The sequence below is a fragment of the Leptonotus elevatus genome, chromosome 6, assembly GCF_054856555.1.
Source record: "Leptonotus elevatus isolate MCC_2025b chromosome 6, RoL_Lele_1.0, whole genome shotgun sequence".
Classification (NCBI taxonomy): Eukaryota; Metazoa; Chordata; class Actinopteri; order Syngnathiformes; family Syngnathidae; genus Leptonotus; species Leptonotus elevatus.
In genome coordinates this window covers 13,567,834-13,593,649 of record NC_141244.1, presented here as the reverse complement: position 1 = coordinate 13,593,649, position 25,816 = coordinate 13,567,834, and the positions used below count along the sequence as shown (strand labels likewise).

Below are 25,816 nucleotides of genomic sequence, written 5' to 3'. Positions count from 1 at the left end.
TGTGACCTCTTCATCTCGTGTTTTGTCACTGTTTATTTTAGACTGACATCAACATCATAATAAACAATAAATAATTATTCAAATGACATTTTGTCTTGACATGATGAATGTAGTAACAAGGATTTTTTTTTTTTTAACGATGTCTACTTTTATCTGTAATTTATCATGGTAAACAATGTACCACATATATGGCACTGAGCAGCCAGATTTTTTACTATGTGGCAGTAAGCTCCAAATCATGTTCTATGATTATAATTTATTTTCATGCAACAGTACTTTTATCTGCTTATGTTGATTTATCTAGTCTACACTCGAAGTAGTTAGGCTCATGTGTTACGAATAGGACATCAGGAACGATGTAAAAGTCTCCATAATTTATCATCATTTAAAGTGTAAGAAAACATCCAGAGGTTAAAATATCCGGGTATCAGTGAAAAAGCGCAACAAGCAAAATGAGCTTTCATCACTTCCTCCTCCTTCCGCTGCAGGCCTGCAGCATCCCTGGTGCTTTTCATGCTATTCCCTGATTAACGTGCACACACTAACAAGTCTGACTTTAGGCATTCTCACTTTGAAATTCGTTTACTTTGGAAACTGGGTCAGTGGTAGCACACGGAGGCTACAGTTGCCTCACTGAGAAACTGGGAAAAGGAGCACAATATTCTCTGAAAGTATGCCTCTAAAATCATGAGAAAAAAAAATCCAAAGAGTAAACCCAGCACATAAGATATTAGAAAATATTGGGAGACTTACGCTAAGCAAGCATCAAGAACTCAAGTCTTCCTGTCCAGCAATGATGAGACGCTACGAAAGACTCATTAAAGACTTCATCTCCTTCGTCCCTTCCCACCTCTTTTGGCTCCTACAGGCGTACTGATGAGGCCATCGTCCATGTCCTCCACTGTAAAATCCACCCACCTGGACAATTGAAGGGGACATGCACGGTTGCACCAGGACATCGACACCAGAAGGTGCAGGTCCTGAGCCAAGAAAATCATCAAAGATATCGGCCACCCCAACGACAGACTGTTTCCGTCAGCTCCCCTCTGACAAGCGCGCCTCGGCTCCTGCAGGGGGCCAAGACACAGAGGATGAGGAAGAGCTTCTTTCCTACTGATGTCTACATGATCAATTCCTTATGTCATGTTGATCGTAATGTATTATCATTTTCGCAGAATTAAGCAAATACGAAAAGATAACAAGAGGTTGTTTAATTTCACACTTGGTAGGTAGGCAGGCGGGTGTGCAAAAAACCCAACTGTTAGCATACAAGCAATTATAAAGTCAATTTACGCTTTAAGACTGCACATTTGTTAGTGTGCCTTGCTTGTGGAGTCAAAAAAAAAGCACACACCAGATGAAAGTAGGTATACTCCTATTGTACTTTCTCAAACAACTCAAAGGGGAAAATTATAAGATAAGCAAGGGCAACTGAAATCATAGATCCTTTTTCATGTGTCACTTCAATAAGTCAGCACATTTGGGACACCAGCACAAATGAATGGCCTTGCAAGGACCCAGTCAAGCGTTCGCTGCTGACTGCGGACAAATCGATAGAACGCTAAAAGATAAAATGGCCATATGGGAAAAATGAACGTGCTTGGTGACTCTAAACGATGTAACATTCCTTTGATCTCACCGTAACTCGAAAGGTGATGATCATATAACAAGTTTCAATAAGCTTTACTGCAAACGAGCACAATTACATCACTAATATGAGCACTATTTCTATTTCAAACATTGAGGGGCCTATTTTGGTGCCAAGTGCAAGTCTTACGCAAAGAACAGTCTAACTGTGTGCATGGATTTAGTTTTCTTTGTTTTGGTACTTTCCTAGATTTTGCCCAGGTAGAATTGGGGGCGTTCGCTCCGTAATGCGCTGCTGTGGGATGGAACACAGCCGATTTTCTGCCAATCGAAGCGGCTCCTCTCATTCCCAAAGGCTGTATTTTGTGTTATTTTGAGGGCGAAAATAATTTTAGAATGTTACATAAGATGGAGACTGATTAGTTTTCAGTTTCAGTTTTGTACCATTAAAATATATAATTAAATATCTGCAGAAATGTGAGGGGTGTACTCACTTTGGTGAGATTCTGTATATTGATTACACATACTAATCAGTTTTAACAACCAGTCATGGTAATGTTTAACATTAAAATTACACATTATGTACAATTAAAACTACGTTGTTATGCTGAGAGCAGTATAATGCAAATTCCTAACAATACCATATATACTGGAACAATAGTATGAAATGTAAAATGTTGCATAAAATATTATCTGCAATACAGTTAATTAAGGATTTATGATGAAGGTAACAATTTGAACATGACTTTAAATTGCTGAAATTGTGCAGTTTGTCACTTGTTTACTCGTGACTGCCACCTCTGGCCCAAAGCGTAACTGTAGCATCTGTGTCAGGCTCGTTCATGGTGCGCGTGCGAGTGCGTGCACGATCTTAAAGCAACAGTTACAGTTGGCAAACGAAGACATGGCTTCAAATGAGGTAAGAAAAACTCCGCCCCTCCCCTCCCCAAAGAAACAGTGGAGTGTGCAGGGTGCACACACTCTACTATAAAGGGAAGATAAAAGCTGATAGGTGCAGTCAGGGTAAAACAGTCAGGGCTCCTTGTACTCATCTGGGCATTGGTGGAGCAGGCATGACGTAGAAACCTTTTTAAATGGCACAATGCACCTTTAAATGTTTTAAGGAAATCGATGTCAATGTTGCCATATAACAAAAACTCAACTGGTAGATTGTAATAATAATTATAATAATTTTCCCCCAAATTTTTTACATAACGTCAAAAATGTTAATCAGTGTCCTTTAAAGCATTCATATGTAGTTACTAAATCAAATGGGTCACATAAAAACAAATGTATCGAATGCCTAAAGATCATTTTGTGTAAAATTGTGCCCCTCCTTTATAATTTACCATTATCGTGTCCATCATTCATTGGATGATTAATACGAGGGCAAGTAAGGCCTTACAAATGTGCTTTGACATTTGCTTATTGTATCGTGTGCTCGAGTGTACAAAATGTTTGACCTTCCAGTACAAAGCGCCCTGCCCAGTCCTGAACCCAGACTCTCCTGCATTCAAGAGATTCTCCAACTTCCTTTTTGGGTGTGTTTGGCTGGCCAGATGTTTCCTGAACCTGCCCTGTTCCCAACTCCCTCCCCGCCCCCTGTAGTGAAAGGCAAGGGGAGGACGAGAAGGGAGTGTCATTCACTTTATACACACCCACCTGGACTCCCAGGGATTTTGCCTTCAGTGACAATCGAGCTTACAACAGACTGACTTTTCATCCGCTCACCAAAGTCAGCTCCAGTTGTACTCCCCGCTTGGTGAGGTAGTGATGTCGTGGGATTGCGGTCTGAGATACATGTTCTCCGTGTCCCCTTCGCTGCAGCCGGGCGGCATGTGCATCTTGCATGATAAGGACTCGGAACTGTCCAGATTGGAGATGGTCCAGAGACTGGCCAAGGATGGTTGCCGCTTCTTGCAGAATCACAGCAAGGGCCCAGAGAGGACAAATGAGGTGAGGGACACAGTACAGTGAGAAACTTGTGCAACTCTATTATGTAAATATAGTTTTTAGATAGTAGCACATGTTTGTGAAATGCTGCTCTCAGTGATGTAAAATGTGATCGATGTCATCAGTAAAATTTTCGTATTTACAAAGTTGCCGCTTGAGAACAATTTATAATGATACTCTTTGATATTGTTACAGATAAACTCAAAAGTCTAAGGTAATGCTGTGTAATAATATTAGCATTTACTCAATGAACAAGTTATTGCATGTAAAGTCAACTCGGAAACATAACAACACAGTACAGTTCTGTCCAGAAGTATTTGGGCAGTGAACGTTTTTTTATGATAAACATCACAATAGATTACCACTGTGTAAAAATAATAAAACATATTAATAGAAAATGGAAAGAAATGAACAGAAATTTAAAAAATGTGTAATAATATACATACTGTAGTATTTATGTGTTGTTAGGAGTTCTTCATTTACTTCCCCATATTTTTAGATTCAGATTTTAAAGGGGAAGTCAACACAAACATGTTCTTTACAATAACATGTTGCATGTGCCCCCGCTAGTCTAAGCATGCTGATTAATATTGCGTTTGTGGAATATGAGTTATCGGTAAATAGCAAAACCCACACAGTAAATTCTGTAGAGTAAATTTGACTCTCTTTAGAGTGGGACCAAATAGACTCAGTCTTAGAGAAGGACTTGGAAGAGAGTAAAATAAAGAACGGAGGGTGGGGGGTTTGAGGAATAAAATCTTCCACAAGTTTAAAATTATTCTGCCAACAATAAAGGGTTGAGGAACAAACTCATGACCTTCAATTTGAGAGACTGCCACAGTACTCTGCCTGAGCTATGAGGGGCATAGCTGTTTGCTTATCTCCAAGAGACCAAAAATTATGTTTTTCAATTCTTTATTTTACTCTCTTCCAAGTGTAAATATTACTCCAAAAACTGAGTCTATTTTGTCCCACTCTAAGTAGAGTCAAATTTACATCTCAGAGTGCCGCCATCTTGCCATTTGCTGTACATTAAAAATGATTTCAAAATTGCTCAGGGCTCAGGTAATGACCAATCACAGCTCAGCTTCAGAAAACATGTGACTCGTGATTGGTCGTTACCTGAGCCCTTAGGCACTGTAACGTCATTTTTAGTTGACAACAAGTGACAAAACGGCTGCCCCTTATAGGACATATATAGAACATATTATTGTAAAAAAATTAATAAAAAAAGGTTAACTTCCCCTTTATCTTCGCCAAAGAATATTCTTGACTTCCGTTAATGGTTTGACGGGCTTCTTTCTTTGCTTAGAAAGCATGATATCATTATGACATCATCCACTTTAGTTGTCTTCCATATCTTCGGGGCTTTTTAATTGTTGTCGAGGTCAATGGAGGCACTCTAGATTAAAAACTAAACCTGGAATTCTACAGTGGACATAAAGTCGACACAGACCCTGTTAGAAAAGGGTCTGCACGCCATAATAAATCTTAAGTAAAGATGACTTTTTTTTCTCTTTTTTTTTACTTTCCACTATTTTCAACTGAGTTATGGTTCACATTAATGATGGAAAAACTTTTTAAACTATTAATCTTATATATAATCTTATTTTTTTACATCACATAAACCATTAGAACAGGTTTGAGCAATAAATCATAAAATGTCCATTAATGTTTAATAAACATATCTGGACCCAACTGTGGGTTAAAATCTTCCACAAGTTTAAAATAATTCTGCCAACACACCATAGTTAGTGAACAATTGGTAAAATTTGAGGAATGAAGCATAAAAGATTTCCACCACACTTTTAATTAAAATGATCTCCTCTGATTGGTTGAAATTATGGCGGGCTCAGCTTCCTGCCGACTGGATGCTTGTGCTAGCTAGACTGTGCCAACAATGGCAGGAAGCAGTGACGCAAGTGGGCCAGACCACCGTGCGGGGACATTATGTGGCTTCAGGGTGGAGTCGAGTGCGTCAGGTCCTCGACCTTTTCTCCAAACACTAAATCTCTTTATCTTTGTTGTTATTCAACACAATGACGTTTTGCCTGCACAATGCCACTGCTAAACTGTGCATGATAACATGCATCAACTATTCTCATAGTGCCGTTATATACTGTAAATAGTGCACAATATACTGTACATATATGTACAGCATGTCTATCATGTGTTATCCTATCAGATTTTAGTTAATACTTGACATGGGATATATAGAGATTATCTAGTTGTGTTTACAGATAATGCAATAGTTTACAGTAATCCAATGATGCGGCGCACATACCAGCCATGTGACTCATATACATATCTAAATATGGGCATCAAAGAGCTTAGAGTTCCCAGATGGTGAACGCATGACTATTTCAGTCCAGTGCACTCTTGACTGTTACACAATCACTTTCAATCTTATTTAGTTTTATTTCCACGTGATTTACATCCTTCATATAATTCATATTTAACATGTCATCTTGTTGGATCGTGACAACGTGGAACTGCTCACTGCAAATATTTTGCATAATGTGATATGATGAGAGCCTGAGAACAGAGGCTTCTGCAAGGAACTTTTGGGGATAACATTAGTCAACATCAAATGCTACTTTGAAAACCAAGCTAGTGTTTGAACAACCCCGAGCGGAATTTGGACCAAATGTAAGCCGTGTCAAAACTGACATCTTCCAAGAAGGCCCTTTGAGTGTTCCATACCATGTATGCCAGCATCACAGTTAGAGCAGAGAGGGTCCCTCAAGCCAGCGAATGCATCTGCAACCCAAAGGGAGACAATAAACCATTTCCAATCACATGGCTCTCTCCAGTAGCATTTACTCTTCTCCAGACAAAGTCCATTTTGGGAAGGCATCAGGGCTAGATGAGCGTCGGGGCCAAGAAATCAAGTACCAGGATTTCTGTCCTGTTACAAGCACTGGACTCCAGAGAACTGATAACCGCAAGGCTCAGTCGATGTGTAGTAGCAGTGGCCGCAGCATCAGAGTCGGATCAATAACTCATCGTGAGGAATGGTTTGCTTGCATATTGACCGACAAACTCACTTAATATAGATCAACTTGCTTTGAGAAAATGCATAGATGTGTGTGTTGCGCTGTTTAAATATGTGTAATGTAATATTTTGTGCACTTGTGGTATGTACAGTATTTGCTACGGCATTTCCTTATACTGCGCTATGCTTGTATAGCATGACTGACACGTATCAACCAATCCTAAGACTGCATCCTCAATGTGAAACAAAAACCATTAGGTAGCATTTGCACAACAGTGCAAGGTTGCTAACACCTGTATCTTTGCATCTCAAAATGACTGTGAAAAAGCTTACTGATCAAATCAAAAGTAGCTCACGACGACGTAGCTCATGTAACCCATATTGTATGAATGCGTCCGGAAGCAATGCTTGAACGCTTCTGTGCAAAAGACAATTAGAGCAACAACAACAAAAAATCAACCGCTTGCAGGGTGTCTGCGCAGCTAATTGCATACACAGAGATGAGTGCTGCACTGACTGACGGCTGAGGGTAGGGGTTGGGGGGGGGGGGGGGCTGGGGGTTGAAAGGGCGAACTGCACCATACAGTGAAGTCCTCATTATGGCCAATATCTGTGATCCTTTCAAACCTGCCATTGTGGTTTAGAATTATATTCCTTCTTACAAGCTGGATGGAACAACGAAAGTCTACGGTATACATTTACAGTCTGTTACCATGACAATGTAGAAGGCTGTGCTGAAACCACACCCGCTCATCTGTCAACTGTCAATTAATTACTACTGCTACAACCTGGAAAAAAGAACGCTACTTTACCTAGGCATCTTAACAATGATTATTTGTATCCCAAAAAGAATGATACCATTTCCAGTGGTGGGGTATGCCTCCAAGTTGGAGAACAAGTAATTGGGTTTTCCACGGCAACTCAGACGTGGTCTCAACAAACTAAGTTTTTTTTTTTACATGAACTGATGAAGCTTTCTCAGATGAGAGGTGAAACATCGTATAAGACAAACAGAGCAGTCCAGTTGCGTTTCTGCCGCTTAATCTTTCCAGTGGCTGCAACATACTGCACAGGGCTATCATGATGTTTTTTTTTCTTTCACCTAGCTCTTAAAAAATAAAAAAGTGTAAAATGATGGGGTTTTTTTTTCGTTTAGTTTTTTTACACTTTGGTCTTGAAGTGCCTTCACTCGGCACCGTTTTAGCCATGCCCAACAGTTTAGCGCCTTATCGCCAAAATTCATTACTACATAGTGAAGGCTTTGCACATTTTCGGCAATTATCTTCAAACATGTATAATGTTTTTAGAACCAAATCTGAATAACCTGTATAGGGTCTTTTAATTTTGATATATATATATTTAAACCAACATTTTATGTCTAAACTTGTGTATGAATGTATAATGCAATACAAAAGCAGTCTCAGTAGAACAAGTACCGATATTATATTGTAACTAGAGCTGAACTTCATCAAGTATATAAATGTAATTCTCATTCATTTTCTTTCTTTTTGTCTTTTTTTTAAATGAGTATTTTCTGTCTTGTATTCTGAACATTATTTAACGAAAACATGCCCTAGATTTAAGTCCCAATATTATGTTTGTAAAAAGCAGCTCCAACACTTGACAGTCATGAGCAGATAAATGCATGTTTTTATTGATTTAGTTTTCACTTTATTCCAGACGGATACATTTCCTGGCATGACACACCGCTGGTATTTGCTGTGCACTTTATCTCCTTGCAAATAATTGGAACATTAATAGAAGTTACTGCACTTTTGCCACCCACACTGTCGAGTTAGCTGTACAAAAAGAGGACCTGCCTATTTCCCTGAATAAGACTTAAAGATGGAACAGGGGTGACCTTTCCTGGTTCAGATTTATATCTGATTGGGTGACTTGGCATGACAAATCTGAATATAAAATCATAAAGACAGGTAGGAGACAGCAGACAATGTTAACTCGACACCACCGAGACCCCGAAGGCAGCAGTCATAATTGAATAGAGCCGACATCAGGAATCAGTAATTAAAATATGTATGAGCCACTTATGTTAATCCTTGAATGGGCTCCAAATGATACAGCCTGAATAATGATCAGTGGAAATCGGGCTTCATTTACAGTGCTGGCTTTGACAGAGCATTGTGATGGAAATCAGTGGTGATTTGTGTTAGTTGGAGAACATGCGGGGAGTAGACGTGGGGTGGGAATCTCCTTGGTGATAATACAACCCCTCCCTCTCTCCCTCTCTCCATCTCTCATGTCCAGCCTGTCCAGAGTGACGAGGCAGTGCGCGTGCAGGAGCGGGGCCGCTGTGTTCTGGTCCTCCGGAGAATGGCGTCACAACCAGCGAGGGGAGGAGGGAAGCGGGAGTGGGAGGAGGAGGCGGCGGCGGCGAGAAACAGGAGGTAAAGCCACTCCACAAATCTCTGCCTGCCTCTCTCACTAACGCTTTCTCCACCTCTCATCATTCTCGCTGGATCACTCTTACACATGCGTCCATCACAACTACTGCTCATATAGCACTGTGTTAGATGGACCTAAACAGCATGGAAGTGTGAGCTCCAGCCTTCCCGATCAAGTCATTCGGGGAGTGGGGGCTTGTTTGGACTATCAGTGTGGGCAGTGGGGGGCACAGGACTCTGGATGGCGGGGTAAAGGGGGCATGCAACAGTAACCACGGTAACATTGCCGGTGTGAGGGCAAGGATGAGCCTGCTGCGGGATGAGATGCTGCTGCTGCACGTCGCCTTGGTGGAGCAGGAGGAGGACGAGGACGAAGACGAGGAAGGGTCCGAGGAGGGGACCGGCAGCAGCGGCGAGGGTACAGGCCGGGTAGAGCCGTCCACTCTGCCCACATTTGACGTGCCCTACTTCCGCTACATCGACGACGAGGGCACGGAGGGCGAGGAGGAGTGGAGCAGCGGTCGCTCGCTGTCCTCCATGGATGAAGACTCGTCCACTGACTCTGTGGTGTCTGACAGGTATACAGTGGTGTCAGGGACCCCAGAGAAAATCCTGGATCACCTGCTCAATGATCTGAAGCTGGAGGAGGACCAGGCGGCCACGCAGGGCAAAGACGCAGGTCAGTGGGATGCCTTCCATCTATGTATTACTACTGTTTGGGTTCTTCTTTAGGCAGATAGTTTCGGAATGCATAGGAATGCCTTATTATTAACTCGTTTGCTCCCAAAAACGTATAAATACGTTCCATTTGAAATATTACCATGCTACACAAAAACGTATAAATACGTCATATTTTAAATATTACCATGCTCCTAAAGACGTGTTTATACGTTTTTATGTTTGTTTTTTCATGCAACAACATACAGAAGGCTCTGATACAGCCTCTGAGCTGATGAGAATGGTTGAAGCAATGGTAGTTATTACAAAAAACGGCCAGCAGGTGGCAGCAGAGTATAAGAGATCAACCAGGGCCATGTTGCAAAAACTCTTTGCCCAGTGTTTTAAACATATTTGTAAATAATGATGAAACTTAGCTATTTTCTAATGCTAATTGCTACAAAACGTAAACAGATATAAACATACTTTTACTATTTTTCCTGATGAAAGAAGAGACTAATCTTTCTTTTGGTAGGTTTCATATTTTTAGAACAACAGAACACAATATTCTGTGAAAACTCAAAATCCAGTAAAACAGCCTGGAGCGAAGGAAAATGCAGTGAAAATGATTCTGTGATGTCATCATTGTGAACAAAAGTCTGGAAGACTGCCTCACAGTTAAAGGTTTTGGGTTCGAATCTTGGCTTGCATATTAAGGCATTACTGCAGCCCCATGGCTCAAGCACAAACCTGTCAGTAATTAATGTCTCCCTAAAAAAAATATATATATATACACACAGTATTGAATTTGCCTGTGGATGACCAAAGATGGCAAAGATCTACATCAGTTCTCTACCTGGGTTAGACCGAACCCCTGTCAGTCTCAGGGGATCAGCGGAGGTCAAAACACACACCCGACTCAAATGATTTGTGACAATACCCCCAGCATTGGCTGCAGTTGATCACGCTACTTTGCTTGGCCTGTGCGGCTGGAAATTTGGTCGACTTGATTGTTGTGATGGTACGTTATGTGATTTCTTTATGATTGTAATCCCTACTAACTACGTTGAACAAAAAAAAGAAAGTGGCCGGACGAATATGTGCAATATGAATTCACATGTAAAACTGAAGATATGGTGGCCCACAGGGTTAAATTCTGGGGCCTCTGCGGTTTTCATTGTATCTGCTGCCCATGCGATCCATCTTAAGACAACGGCCGTGGTTGTTTTAAAGTGCTCTAAAAATATATCATTAAGTGATAGGAGTCAGCGCCCTAACTGCATGATTTGCAATGCCAAGTTGAGCAATTCTACATAAAAAGCAAATAGGTGAGATTTTCAGCAAATAACAGAAGACAGTTTTCACAAAAATCGTCCATAGGTACGAATGTGATTTTGAATGGTCTACATTTGCCCTGTGCTTAACTGGTTCCAAGTCTAGGATGCACCCCCGCTCACTTTAAGCCATCTGGGACAAACTCAACCGTGGATGTCACCATTGTTTTTCATTTTATTTCCTCTAATCAAAGGCAATCATTCTCCAATTTTGCAGTTTAGCTCTCCTCATTTAAGAGCTTTTTCATACAGGAAGCTTTAGAATGGAAACACACTTTGTCAACAAATGCCTCACTCATGCCTTGTGGCAGCAGGTACTATAATAATAATAATAATAATAATAATAATAATAATAATAATAATAATAATAATAATAATAATAATAATAATAATAATAATAATAATAATAATAATGTGACACTGTTGCCAAGGCAGAGGAAACTCTGTTGCTAAAGCTTGGAAGAGAAATGGTGACCGCAGCCTGCAGAGAAGAGCAAGGGGGAGACCTCCAGAATGGAAAGAGGGAGACATTTACATACTTGGATTCCTGGTAAATGTTAGTGGTCACATTTGATCTGTCAATGGGATGGAAGCAGGCGAAGCCCCTCGACGGCGATCATTACTCATTCTGATAAGGAAGTGAATGAAATTGATCTCAATGTAGTCACATGGGATTTGTTGTGTGCAGTTGGTGTTGAATTGAACATTGTACAACAACAGCACACCATGCACATGTATTGACGCGAAAGACATCTACCTTTAAGTTCACTGGTCTTGTTGAGTAATCATTCAGCATGAATTCACCATGAAATCAGTGCACTGAAGCTCACTGCATGTAGCATGCGGGGTGATGTCCCAAGGTCAAAGAGCCACATACCTAAAATGAGAAGAAGCAATGATCTCCGTCCACTGATGTGTAATGGTCTAACTTACAGTACTCAATACAGTATGCTCATTGGCATCATGCATGCTTTATATTGTCTTGCTCAAAGATGGCGGAGGAAACAATAATTGAAAGTAATTAGCTTCTAAAAGCACCACAGGCACATACAGTATGAGGCAATTTGTGTGTTGTGTTGAAGGTGAACTTTTGCTGTCCATCAAATTATCAGATTGTGAGATGTCAAAACAAAGACTTCTAGCAACATTCCGCCTCCTTTGAATTTTATGTAAAAAAACAAAGAGGCTTTTTGCTTTAGCCCTTGTTAGAGCTCTGATGTGGCCGTTTGCAAGATCTCTGTATAAATGAGGCTAATCACGGAGCGACTGAGAAGGACGCATTAATCAGGAATTGATCCCATGCCAGCAGCACAAATATCCGCTATGTGAATAGCTTAACCCCACCAAACAACAGCATTCCTTTTTGTTACATTTAGTCTGTGCTGCAAGTTTTAAAACTGTACTAAAGAAAATTTTGTGTTCATAAACACAAGATGTTCCAGCGATTTTAAGCTTTTGACACATGGAAAATGGCTCCTTGGTGGCAGCTATGGTCAATAAGTGGCACATTAACAAGCTTAATTTGGTGGCTGTGATAATCAATGTTATGTCTACTTATTGAAATAGAAAAAGGATTGTCAGCCTGATTGATTCTATGGAAGACTGAAAAAGCGGATCAGTGAATGTTATGATTTTTCCCTATCAAGGTTTGGCTTAACGTTGAGGTACACGATAAAAGCAAACAGTTGCTATCAGGTATAAAATATTCATATTTTGAATACATCATTTATAAACAAAATGTATACCAGATGAAACACCAAAGCATCAATCACATTTTGAGTCAGTGCCGAGTTATAAGCAATCAAATAGAGGGTGTGGACATGTGACATGTTGTCCCACTATGGGGCAAGTTGTCTCACTATATGGGGTAGGATTTCACACTGGATTTTTTTTTTTAATGTGTAAACCAATTAGGCATGATAATGTATTATTTTTAAAGAAAAAAATGCCTTAACAAGGTTTCCTTTATTCAATTTTCCATAACATGTAAGCATATACAACGTTGAGGAGGACAAATAACACGTGAGGATATACTAGCAGAAAAGCACATTAAGACGATGGCTTAGCACAATCAGTCAGTCTCCATCATAGTTTGCAGCGATTCAACCTACACGTTAACGTGATTGACTTATCAACACATTTACAGGCCGAGATGTTTATTGTGTGTGCCATTGAAGATAAAGCCATGTTTGGGCTTGTTTGGGCTCGCTCGTGGAGAATCCTCACTGGGCTTGGTGGAAGTTATCATCAGAGGCTCGAAGGACTTTTCCTCACTGAAATGTCTCTCATGTTGCTCTCCTTTGAAATGACTCCATTTCATAAATGAGTCATGCTGGCAGAGATACAGTAATTTAAATGGTCCAGTAGCACCGCAAAATGTTCAACTGCATTCTAATGATGTGTCTCCGTTTACAGACACACTTTTGGATGACTTTCTGCTGACCTACCCAGTGTTTATGTCAACTAGTGATTTATGCCAAGCTCTTCTGGAACAATATCCTTCCATAACAATCAAATAGTGTTAACAGGCTCCCTAAGTCAGAATCACACCTGAAGCCTTAACCCATCCTTACTTATTGCTGCAAGCGTTGCCGAGTGAAAGAGGACACGAAGGAGGCTCTGGAGAGGAAACAGAAAGTAGCGTACCTGGTGTCACAGTGGATGCTTCTCTGCAGGGACTTCCTGAGAGAGGACGAGCATGTCAAAGTGTTCATGAAGGTAGAGGACGAACGGTTGACAAAAAAAAAGAAAAAAAAAGCAGCACCTGTGGGTGTAAAAGGGGAGAAATGAAAATCGACTTTTCCTTGCAGACTTTGTACCGCTACATGCTGGATGACCTTTATGAGCACCCCGCCTTGCAGAGGGATTTGAAGGAGCTGCAGAAGCTCTACCAGCTGCATCTGAGGCAGTGAGTAACATGATCAGACGTCATCAATGACAAATAACTTCATCATTGATCAACAATATTACAACGACTTGGTATGGCAATTTCAAGTATGAACTTCTGCAGCGTCGAGAGGAGAGGGTACATACTCTGCACAAAGGAAAAGCTTCTTCTCCTCTCATCAATGCATTCTTTCAGAGGCTGACGAGGAAACGCGGCGTTCTGTTCTTTTGTTCATGGAAATATGAAAGTCGCGGAGCTCTTTATACTGACGCTCCATAAATCGAGGGGAATAAAATAAAGACGAGCTGTCAGATGAATGACAGGTTTATATACCTTAACAAGAAGGAAGAACCTGCCCACACTGAAGCCTAATCTAATACAAAATACTCCTATACATAGTTAAAAATAATAATAATAATACAGCAACATGCAACATATATCTATATTTTTTGGGTGATAAAGCTTTGTGATGTTACCACGTTAGGCGAGGGACACCCCAGGGTGTGCGGCAAAGGAAGCTAGCGAAGCGAGGCTGCAATTTTAATAGCCACATTTTGGCACCCTTTCTGTCCTTGCATGATAACGAGCAAACTCATTATCAATGGAAGCGGCAGCTCATTGCAACGTCTCATTTCTCTGCATGAAAATATGCGAGGAACAAGCTGCACATTCATCAAATTATTCGGAGCTGTTCAAAGAAAACAGATTTAGATTAACTCACATGCACACACAAACGATATATACATTCGCAATCTATAGCGAGCCATTGGCACATGTATTTTACGTCATGAAATTGTCACTGCATCAAATAAAATGTCACAAAAAGTTTGTAAATATGCTGAAATAACTGTAATATTGTCTCTTTGCATTCACACATGAGAGTGAAATCAGGGTCTGTTTAACTGAGCTCAATGCTATCATTCTTGTGAAAAAGCACAAGAAGAGTCGCGGCACAGTCGACATAAAAATTAATCGGAACATCTTGCCGGCTGCCGTGCAGACGAATGATGAATAATAATCAAAATAAAATTCTTATTACTTTTAATTAGGGGTGTTAATTTAAAGTTCCTTTAACACCACTATTTGTATTATTATTTTTTTTTTATTGCGCGATTAATGACCATCCCTTACTTGGAAAGCCTGTACTGGGGCAATTCCAGTCGCAACGCAGCAGACACGTCCACATCAAAATTTAGCAGTCAGAAATTTAATAATAATGCATATATTTGTGGAGACTGGGGTCAAGCTGTATTTTACAATTTTAAATGTGTGCAGAATTTCACAAGTTACTTCATGTTAAAGATTAGATAGCTCTTAATAAAAGAAAAATGCACTTAGCTGTCACCAACGTCTTACAAATGCAATTATGCCATCTAGTGGCAGAAGAATGACCTCATCACAAATAAATATCACACTCATTTTTTACAGTACGTCTTTTTAATTTTAACTCAATTTTATGAATTATTATGAAATTACTGTATCAATGACTAAAAGATGCAGCCATATTTCTATTAGTTTAACATGTTTTCACTTTTATGTAAACAAGTGTGAAAACCTAGAAAAAAATATTGTACATTCAGAACAACATAAAATGTGCGATTAATCGTGAGTTAACTATTAAAGTCCTGCGATTAATTATAATTTAAAAATGTAATCACCTGACACCCCTACTTTTTATACATATCGCCATCTACAAGCTTTTGTGGAAATCGGTTCGGTAGCTGCGGAAGCCTGCTCACTTCCAAACGAACATGACCTTCGTGGTGAAGGTAACAATCCCCCACCTGACAAACACTTTACCATGTGTGGCTGCCCCTCCCTCTCCCTTCTTTGGACCGCAGCCTCCAATCAGAGTCTCCCTGGGGAGTCTCTGTCCTGCTGCCCATTAGGATCCATTGCAAATGATTCCGCCTGATGCTGTTGCTGCTTTTGTTTTCTGGCACTGACTCATTCCTGCTCACATCCAGAGAGGGAGACCCACCACAACCAGTACACTTTGTGTGGGTGGTACTAAGTGACATACTCTACTATTTATAGGCTTTTTACAATGAGACCCATTGGGAGGGCAACATTGGCTGCTTTGTGCTACAGATTGCAGACTGAGCCAATCTAGTAGCTTTTCTGCAAAAGAAAGCCTGTTGTGTGCTCCTAGGAGCGAAGTAACTTAACTCCATTACTTGTCTTAAAACCTTTCGTAAGGCTGCCCTAGCACTGAGTGCTGAAATATATTTTTATGAGGCCAGGACGGCTGCTGCCCAGCCAGTGGGTCCCTCAGGGTTGGCTTTGTGCCAACATCCCTATTGTGATGCAAAGGACCCTAATAGACATAGGGCTATCCATCATAGCCATCCATCAGGCCTAAATGTGAAGAATAGGGTGAATAAATAAAAAGGTCTGGGGGGGAAAACCCCCCACCAAAGAATCTGCACTTCACCTTCTTGACATTGACTTGAAATAATGAAGAGAACCCATACACGCATACACTTTGATTAGACAGTGTGGGAGATGTATTTATGCAAATCAAGAAGGAAAAATCACAAGATCCACTTCAGGGGCTAAATAATGAAACGTGCTTGGCTCTGTGTTGGTTGGTACTTTATTGTTTAATTTAGTCTTTTCTTTTTCAGCACGGTGGATGAATATTCCCCTCAAAGAAAGGTGAGTAAATGCTATAATAAAACTAAACATATATTGCCATGCTTCCTGCCTTGTTCTATATTGTGACAACACTCTCAGTACGCATTCTCCTTCTTCCAGAGCAAAGCACTTTTCCATCAATTAAGCCTGAAGGAAAATGGAGTCCTGTCCAGGGCCACACACAGACAGACCAAGGAAGGTAAAAAGAAGGGGTGTGCCAAAAAAATCGATGCTCATAAGAATCGCGATTCTCATTTAGTATCATTTAGAATAGATTTTAAATGTCCCAAAATAAATTGTATTTAAATTATTTTATACTGTCTTGCCTTTGTCTGTGTGTGCCTTTATTTGGAGCGCTGTTCATGTTGTACCCGGTTTGGCCACTGAGGGGGCAGTGTGGTTCCACGCGGTATAATACACTGTTAAGTTGTAGCCACATTAGAGAGTAGAAGGAAAAAGTCACGATCAAGTTTTTTTTTCAGCGTGGAGACGTTCTTTTGAGTGATAAAAGTGCCACGAGTAGCGCACTATTTAGCATTAGCGTGTCGGACTGGAGTAAATCATTACAATTCCTTGCACATCTATAAATTGAAGCAAAAATCATTGTCAATCAAATCATTTTGAATCAAAAATCATTCTTAATCGAAAATCAATTCTGAATCGAATCGCAGGCCCAAAAATCGTAATCGAATCGAATCGTGAGACATTCAAAGATTCCCACCCCTCGTAAAAAGACATGCATTCCTGCCATCATAGGTTGTTCCTTAAATCTGTTCTGGTGAGGAAATATCCTCAGCATCCGCACAATTGGAATTCTGCCGAGGACTGAATGTGACAGTTTGGCATGCACATTCCTGAGTTATGATCCGGCTGTGAAAAACAATGCAAACACAGGTTGCAACAGCATGTTGAGCTGCCGGGAAGCCTCTCAAGGGAAGTGCTAATTTAGTGATCATGACAACTGCTGCGTTTGAAAACTAGAACGACAAAATAGCACGCAGTCCTCGGGAAGTGAGTAAGAAAGATCTCAACTGGTAGAAAACTGACAACAAAAAAGGCTTTACTGTATATCAAATTCAATATGACATTTGGCAACTAATTAAAGAGATGACTTATATAGGCTAAGGTTTTGTGTTTGGTTAGTTCAACGGTTCTAAAACCTTTTCCACCATGAAACACCAAAAAGAAACCTTAGCTCTCGTAGTGGGCCAAATTATTCATTAAAAAAAAGGCTTTATTCCTAAAAAGTGTATTATATTTAGCCAGTACAGTTTGACCATTCACATATAGTTGTGATAGTCACAGAAAACGCATTACTAAGCTAGCATTAGCACTGTTATCTTCTTAGACAACCAGAACTAGCCTAGTTGCGATCGATTCAATGCCTTGAGAATGAAATGACCTGAATAAATGAGAATATCAACAGGCAAGACAACTTCAGCCATGGCTGCTACATTGTTTTTTTTTTTGGAGCATATAATCAATTCAAAATCAAAAAGATGTAGTATCCAAACCTAATTCTCTGTCGCTTCTGAATAATGTTTGAGGTCCCTTAGCTCTTCTTCTGTTTACTATTCTTGCCCAGCAGTAAGCAAACGAGGAGCGGGTATTTTTTCCCTCTATTTTTCAGAAACAGATATTTCAAAATAGTCGACAAAGTTCCTGAAGCCCAAGCTAACAGGTTGCACATGTGTGATTACTGTGCTGATGACTGGAGTGCGCGTGAGAGTGCACAACAAATGACTGGCACTTTCTCGGTCACACTTTCTGTTTCTCTTAGATTGTTCTTCCTCGGGAGCAGTGGTTTCTTAAAATAAATAAATAAATAAATTTGATATATATATATATATAAAACTATATATATATATATATATATATATATATATAAAACTATATATATATATATATATATAAAATTATATATATATATATATATATATATATATATATATATATATATATATATATATATATAAAACTATATATATATATATATATATATATAATGTATTGGATTTAAAGCCTCTATAATATTATACTCAGTTTGAATATTTAACCATTATTTTTGTTTTTTGCCTTGATAAAATACAATACTCCCTGTTTGCAGTACCATGTCATGTGTACATTACGATGGACTCGTACCTGAGCATGAGGGCCCATCCCGGGGCTGTGGCTCAGGAGTTGCTACAAGCAGTGGCTGAGAGGATGGGCGTCTCCCAGGGTGAACTGGTGCTGGTGGCCGTCCCTTATCCTGGAGGTAAACACTACATTATACAAGGTCACCTTTACAAGGTGATTAACATTAAGTACACCCAATTAGTCCAGCACATACTAGGGATGTAACGATAACAGCAATATCGTGATATCACGATTTTAAAACTGCCACAATATCATCGTCGTCATGTCACGTTATTAAACGCAGCACATCTGAAAAAAAAGTCAGGTTGATTTCCATTTGTGCAGTTCTAGCGCCCTCCGGTGGCTAGTTTTTTTGTGCAGTTTCATTTTTACAAGGAATGTTTTGGCCCTTCTATGTTTAAAAGCCACACTAATGGTCAGATGAAGGGGAACGTAATATGTGGAGGAACTCAATGTGTGCGTGGATCAGCAAGTGCCTCAATATTAAGTGTTATTAAAGATTGTAGGTGATTTATATGCATTGGTGTTTTTGTTAGTATGAGCTCATTTGAAAAAAATATTGTGACCTTTTTTTTAACCTCCCCACAATATCGTGATAATATCATACCGTGATGGTTGGATAACGTTACATCCCTAGTAAATACATGATTTGAAATTTAAATAACAAACAAGTGAGTTGCTACTGATCCTAACACAGCAGATTACACACACTTGATTGCTCTAAAACTACATTACTCACAATATATTGACCATTACCCTATTAAAAGGTACAATTGATGTCTCCTGCCAAACAGCTGCTGATTTCATACATGCCTACTAACCTTTAATGTTGGTCTAAACTGCTATATACTGGGGACAAGCATGAACTGCAGCATTTAAAAGGGAGACGCGTTTTATAGTCGATCAATAATCAGTTAAGTCCGTGTCTGCCTTCTTCCAAGTGGGATCCTATCTCTTGTACTCTGCTTGACATATCTTGCCTGATGTCTGCAGCTTGTGATATGTGATGCATTTCCTCTCCTGCAGGCAGAATCCTCCTGCAGCCTCACGACACGCTTTTCTCCCCATCCCTGCAGCCGGTGGGAAGGCTGCATGTTTGCAGAAAGGACCTGGGTGAAGTCCTGGTAGGGGAGAAGTCATCAGTCACTTCATAATACATATTATGTTTCCATAAGTAGACCATTACAACAACCAAATTGTTATTAAAGCTACTCAAGAACAGTACAATCTTCTTTAGAAGACAATGTTGTGTTGGTTGAAATATTGGAACATTTGATAAGTCGAGGACATTGATGTTGGAAGCATAGAATGATCTCAAATGTAAATGAGTAAGAGGTGAACTAAGGTGTAAATAATTATATTATAATAACAAATATATATTGCATTGTGTTGTTGTTTTTCAGAACCCATTGACAGAAAACTCAAAACTGCAACAGAGGACAGCCCACATGCTTAGTTTAAACACATGGGATGTTGCTGTAGCTTTCAGCAACATTGACTGGACCATATTTGACTCCGTCCACGAGGTTTGTACCAGACCCTGACTTTCATTTTCCATGGTTGTTGTCTCAGAAATGTACTTTTATATCTAGATCCATTTAGCAACCTGAGCCGTGTCATTCTGTTTTTGTAGCAAGAGCTGATCTACTTCACCTTCAGGCGTAATACTAGTGGAAACCACACGGCGGCGCTAGAGTTTTTACTTCAGCGCTTCAATGAGATCCAGTTGTGGGTGATGACTGAAGTGCTGGTGTGCACGGCCCTCTGCCAAAGAGTACAGCTCATCAAGAAGTTCATTAAGATAGCTGCCCAGTAAGTATCCATATAATCATTGTATTTCCTCAAATAATGCCCTCCATGCTAATAAACGCCCCCAATTAATCACTGAGTGCGTCATCCACTTAAATAAACACAGTTCCTCAAATAGACATCTCCTTACCCCCCATGGAACAAATACAAATATATTGTATTTAATATTCAAATGTTTACATGTAAAGCCAGTAATGCCCTGGCTGCTCTCTCCTCAGCAGTACTGTTCTGGAGCTGATGATGGCAAATGCTGTCCTCTAGTGGCTCATTAATGAACTGCATTACCTTGTTTGCTGTGACTAATTTCACTTCATACCATTTGGCAGCTGCAAAGCACAGAGGAACCTCCACTGTTTCTTTGCCATTATAATGGGGCTGAACACTGCTGCTGTCAGCCGCCTCAGTCAGACGTGGGAGGTAGCAATCACACATTTTAATAATAATATTAATAATAATAATTATTATTATTATTTTCTATTATAAGCACTATTGTTAATATTATCTGTATTATTTCACTCACTTCCTGGCAATTTGATAGTAATATGTGTTTTTTTATTCACACAGAAAATTCCTGGTAAATTCAAAAAGCTGTTTTCTGAGCTGGAGAGCGTAACGGTAAGCGTCTTTCAAGGTTCTCATCGAAAACAATGCATACTCTACACAGGTGTAATGCAACAAAAAATACAATACTTCCGAAAAGTTAATGTCAATACTATTAAAAAAAAGAAAGAAAAGAGAGACAGTACTCAGTTCGACAGATTCATTAAGGCCATAAGAAATCGGAGTTTCAAAATCCTTCTTATTATTTCTGATGCAATATTCAAATTCCTAGAGCAGGTGAATTTTGTGTTCTTGTTAGCTGTAAACCATCATTTTTTAAGATAATAAATAATAACTAAAACCATATATCACCCCGTGTAGCGAATGCATGATAGTTTCACTTTTTGAACTGAACTACTGAAATAATCCCCCCCCCCATATTCTAGTTTATTGAGATGCACCATATGGTAAAAAATTTTTTGCATCTTTTCAGTGACGGTCAATGTGCATGCGCATTGCACACGCTGAGCATTCCACACATTTGCTTTGAAAATGTCTTCACAGGATCCCTCGCTCAACCATAAGGCCTACAGGGACACCTTCAAGAAGACGAAGGCGCCAAAGATCCCCTTTCTTCCTCTGCTACTTAAAGGTACCACCACCATCATCCTCAACATTGTGACAACCACGAGTAGCTCAAAACTAAAGATGTCGCTCTCTTTCTTATAGATATCACATTCATTCATGAAGGCAACAAAACATTTCACGATCATCTAGTCAACTTTGAGAAGCTGGTAAGTCACGGAAGAGAAAAGCCGCTAGGTTTCAAATCACGTTGATTACTGACACGCTTGTTCCTCCTCTGCTCTTTCTTCACCAGCACATGATAGCGGACACGGTCCGTCTCATCAGACAGTGTCAGAAGGATCATGTGGGTCAGTACTCCTATTTCGTGCTAACCAGTTGCACAGAAAGTAGAAGATGACTCCAAATGCTCTCCCTTTTATCACTTCCAGGAAATGGCATGAGCCCAAAGAGCAGCGCAGACGTGCGCGCTTACACGGATAACCTTCACATCATCGACAATCAGCAGACCCTGTTTGAACTTTCGTGCAGGCTGGAGCCTCGGACTTGAAAGGAAAGACATGTGACTTAACTGTAGCCTTCTTCTTAACACTCAGGACCATGTCAGCAATCCGAGGTCACGCAGCTGAACAACCAACAGAGAGAGAGAGAGAGACAATCAGGAAATACTGACACGGGAGAATAACACAAATGGAAGCATTGTTTTATTTACACATATCAGCCCGACAGACATAGCATATTATTTATCAGCATTTTCACATCCAACTTTCTGTTTTTTTTGTGGCATATAGACTCTATGGTCTAAACGGTTGCTGTTACTCTCATGTCTAGCAGGTGGCAGCATTTGGCAAGTGGATATGATATTGTTCCAGTTAGGCTCATCTGGGGAGGTTTAGCCTTCTCTTTCCTGACCTTTACTACACACAAAAACTGTCACAAAAACGATATATACTGAAATGTTTTCTCAATTTACAAACAAATTAACTTACTTAGTGTAAAATCTGGTTTAGTTTAGTTGAACACAAAGCTATTCATATCCTGTTATGCGCAATCAATGTATGAGTAGGTAAGGATGAACAATTTACAGTATTAGTGCAGAATATTCATGTGAAAACATGGGTGAAAAGTGATAAATTAGCACCATTTTTTTTAATTTTGTATTCTCCCTTCATGTAAATGCTGTGGACAATCAGTATAATTAAGTAGCAGACACACTCATTGACGTCGGTCTATACTCAAGGTTCTTTACTTGAGACGTTGTTATTAGGGGTGAGAATCTTTGAATGTCTCACAATTCGATTCAATTCCGATTTTTGGGTGTGCGATTCGATTCAGAATCGATTTTCGATTAAGGACGAATTTTGATTGACAATGATTTTTGCTTCAATTTATAAATGCTCAAGGAATTGTAATGATCTACTCCAGCCTGATTCGCTAATGTTAATTAGCGCGCTACTCGCGGCACTTTTATCACTCAAAAGAATGGATCCACGCTGCAAAAAAACAACTTTTATTGGAATAACTTGATTGTGACTTTTTCCTTCTACTCTCTAATGTGGCTACAACTTAACAGTGTATCATACCGCGTGGAACCACACTGCCCCTAAGTGGCCAAATTGGGTACAACATGAACAGCGCGCCCAATAAAGTCACACACACATACAAAGGGAAGACAGTATAAAAATAATTTAAATTACATAGATTTTGGGACATTTAAAATCGATTCTGTATCGTACTAAATGAGAATCGTGATTCTTATGAGAATCGATTTTTTGGCACACCCCTAGTTTTTATACAGTATTTGTCCAGAATGCTACAAAGCCGACAGCCAATTTCAACTATCTAATTTCATCTCAAGGTTTACATGGATAGTGTAGTATTGTAGGGAGGAGCTGAGGAAGATGTTAACTGTCCCTTTAGAGAAAATGTGAAGTAAAATGCTGCAGCACTTTCAGGAGGTTCTGCATACATTTAGTGAGAAGTAATGAAAGAAAAACAAGTTTTCTATTTTAAAACCAATTGTTGCTGCTGCTGCCCTAGATGTATCTTGAGTTCGAACTCAGTAGAATGTACATTATAGGCCATGTATTTGTATATTTCAAGTCATGACTGTTCAACAATGCATATTTTTTTTGTATTTGAACTGTATTCATAAAAGAATGTTTGTGTATATCCCATTTATTTGTTTCAGAATAATTCATTTCTATTGTCTGAACGTATTGTTAAATTTTCGTGTGCAGTTTTGACTGGCCTGTGTGTTAAGGAAAATCATAGATTGAACCAGTGTGCACCTAATAAATATTTTTCATAAAAGTAACCCAATTACTATAAAATGTGATTTTTACATTGTATTATATATAGTAAGGTACATGCTGTCATTTAAAATGCATTACTTGGATGCTATTGATACTGTTGCTGAAAAAATTATAAAAACCACACATGTGAAGGGTGTGTGTTATAACTAGGGATACTCACGACCACGATTCATACCGGCATGGCTCAGTGGTAGAGTGGTCGTCACCCAACCCAGAGGTTGTGGGTTTGATCCCATGCTTATTGTGACCATGTCGAAGTATCCTTGAGCAAGTTACTGAAGTCCCAATTGCTCCTGATGCTGCGTTATCAGTAGTTGAATGTAAAGTGCTTTGAGGGCCTTAAAGGTGGAAAAGCGCTATACAGTATAAATGAAGGGCCAGTTACAAGTATTGGCTGGCCTCTAGTGGCCATTTTACAATAAGGAACTAGAAATTAGAATAGAACAGAAAGAAAAATGAGAGATAACAAGAATAGAAAATTGCCATGAATTAATTGTATGCAATATTAAGGAAATTCTATATTGAGATATACTGTATAGGTATTTTTGTCATTGTTTTTTGGGAAGAATGTATGTATTAAAAAATATTAGTGGTATCAGTACTTAGTATCTGTATTGGTAACTTCTCAGGAGTTGAGTACTCATAATACTCCTACTATATCGAACATCCCTAGTTACAACTATAAAAAATAAAAATAAAAACTCACCGACTAATGTCAAACCAGTGATGCCACTTTTCACACGTTTCTGGCTGTAAAACGGTAAAAAAAACCACATAGTTGTTAAAAACAACAAAGAGACAGTTGTGCAGTATTTGAAAGTATGAATATACGGTATAACACTAAAGGTCAGGGGTGTCACTGAGGGGCCACATGGAGGAAAATATAGTACCAAGTGGGCCGGACCGGTAAAATCATGGTATATAACTTAAAAACAATTGGCGTTAGTTAAGCACACATCTTTGCAGGCCAGTTTTAAATTGCGGGGCTCAACTGTAACTATATTGTTCTAATTCCTAAAAAATAGCACAAATGCAAATTGAATGCAGCAACACTTTGCCCGTATAAGTTCTCGGCGTATTACACCTACCTGTTTTGCATTTATATTGTTCCCAGAATACATTGCGTAGCGCAGTTAACAAAGTCATAGGATGTTAATCCATGTTATATGTGTGTATGTGTGTGACACTCAGCACCTCTATTTTTGATTTATGTTGGTCTATGTTTTTATTTGAATTTTTTTTTCAACAAACCATAACTTTAGGTTGTGTGTAAAATAATGACATCCAGGTCAATTCCGTGTAGAAGTTGCATTGCTCATTTGAGGATTGCATGTGTAATTATAAATTTATGTTTTGATTTTGGCCGTCAGCTTAATTGGTCCGACATTACTCTCTTTTTTTTTTTTTACTTTATAAGAGCATCTCGCGGGCCGGATTAAACCCCTTTGTGGGCCTGATCTGGCCCGTGGGCCGTATGTTTGACACCTACTATATGTACACAATCGAGTAAGATGCAATACAAAAGCTGTAACAAAAATCAACCTTTAATAATGCTGTTTCTAGAGTGGGTTGTAATTTGCATGTACTGAGCAATGTTTGATACTTTGCCATTTTATCTATTGTGACCTTTGTACATGAGCAATGACAGGATTGACTGATTGATTGTTTTCTTTGATCATGCAGTACAAAAAAATAAACACAAATGTATGATATAAATTGTATCCCACTATCAAAACATCATGGACTGCTGGTCCAAAAGAAGTAGGAAGAAGTAAAAATGTGTATTTCCACAGTATCTATCAGCACAGAGTCTTACTGACATTAACCAGGTGTCCTTGTTGGCCTTTTAACTCGACTAACTGTGGCACGTCCCCTGCTGCGACGGGCCCAGCGTACCCTGCCATTTCTGCCCAAATACATCGGGCACGTTATCATTTCCCTGTCATCAAATGACTGGCTAGCTGCTGTGGGAAGCT

At 39.5% G+C, this 25,816-nt stretch overlaps 1 protein-coding gene across 1 annotated transcript; it reads left to right on the top strand.

The window, feature by feature from the left end:
- Positions 1 to 3,255: 3,255 nt before the first annotated feature.
- On the top strand, positions 3,256 to 25,789 carry LOC147172094 (rap guanine nucleotide exchange factor 5-like). Its single transcript, XM_086077460.1, has 18 exons — positions 3,256 to 3,543; positions 8,801 to 8,940; positions 9,516 to 9,616; positions 13,344 to 13,422; positions 13,502 to 13,646; positions 13,739 to 13,836; positions 16,443 to 16,473; positions 16,573 to 16,651; positions 18,560 to 18,709; positions 19,618 to 19,715; positions 19,995 to 20,117; positions 20,225 to 20,403; positions 20,727 to 20,817; positions 20,965 to 21,015; positions 21,505 to 21,592; positions 21,670 to 21,734; positions 21,821 to 21,875; positions 21,957 to 25,789. Exons 1-18 carry the CDS (start codon positions 3,361 to 3,363, stop codon positions 22,073 to 22,075), a joined length of 1,875 nt encoding a protein of 624 aa, XP_085933586.1. The 5' UTR covers positions 3,256 to 3,360; the 3' UTR covers positions 22,076 to 25,789.
- The last annotated feature ends 27 nt before the right edge of the window (positions 25,790 to 25,816 follow it).

Bases quoted from the DNA above. Each gene is read 5' to 3' on its own strand.
- LOC147172094 (XM_086077460.1), top strand. From the start codon at position 3,361: ATGTCGTGGGATTGCGGTCTGAGATACATGTTCTCCGTGTCCCCTTCG. The intron at 18,710-19,617 runs GTAAACACTACA...CCTCTCCTGCAG, and splicing joins GGCCGTCCCTTATCCTGGAG to GCAGAATCCTCCTGCAGCCT. The intron at 19,716-19,994 runs GTAGGGGAGAAG...GTTGTTTTTCAG, and splicing joins AGGACCTGGGTGAAGTCCTG to AACCCATTGACAGAAAACTC.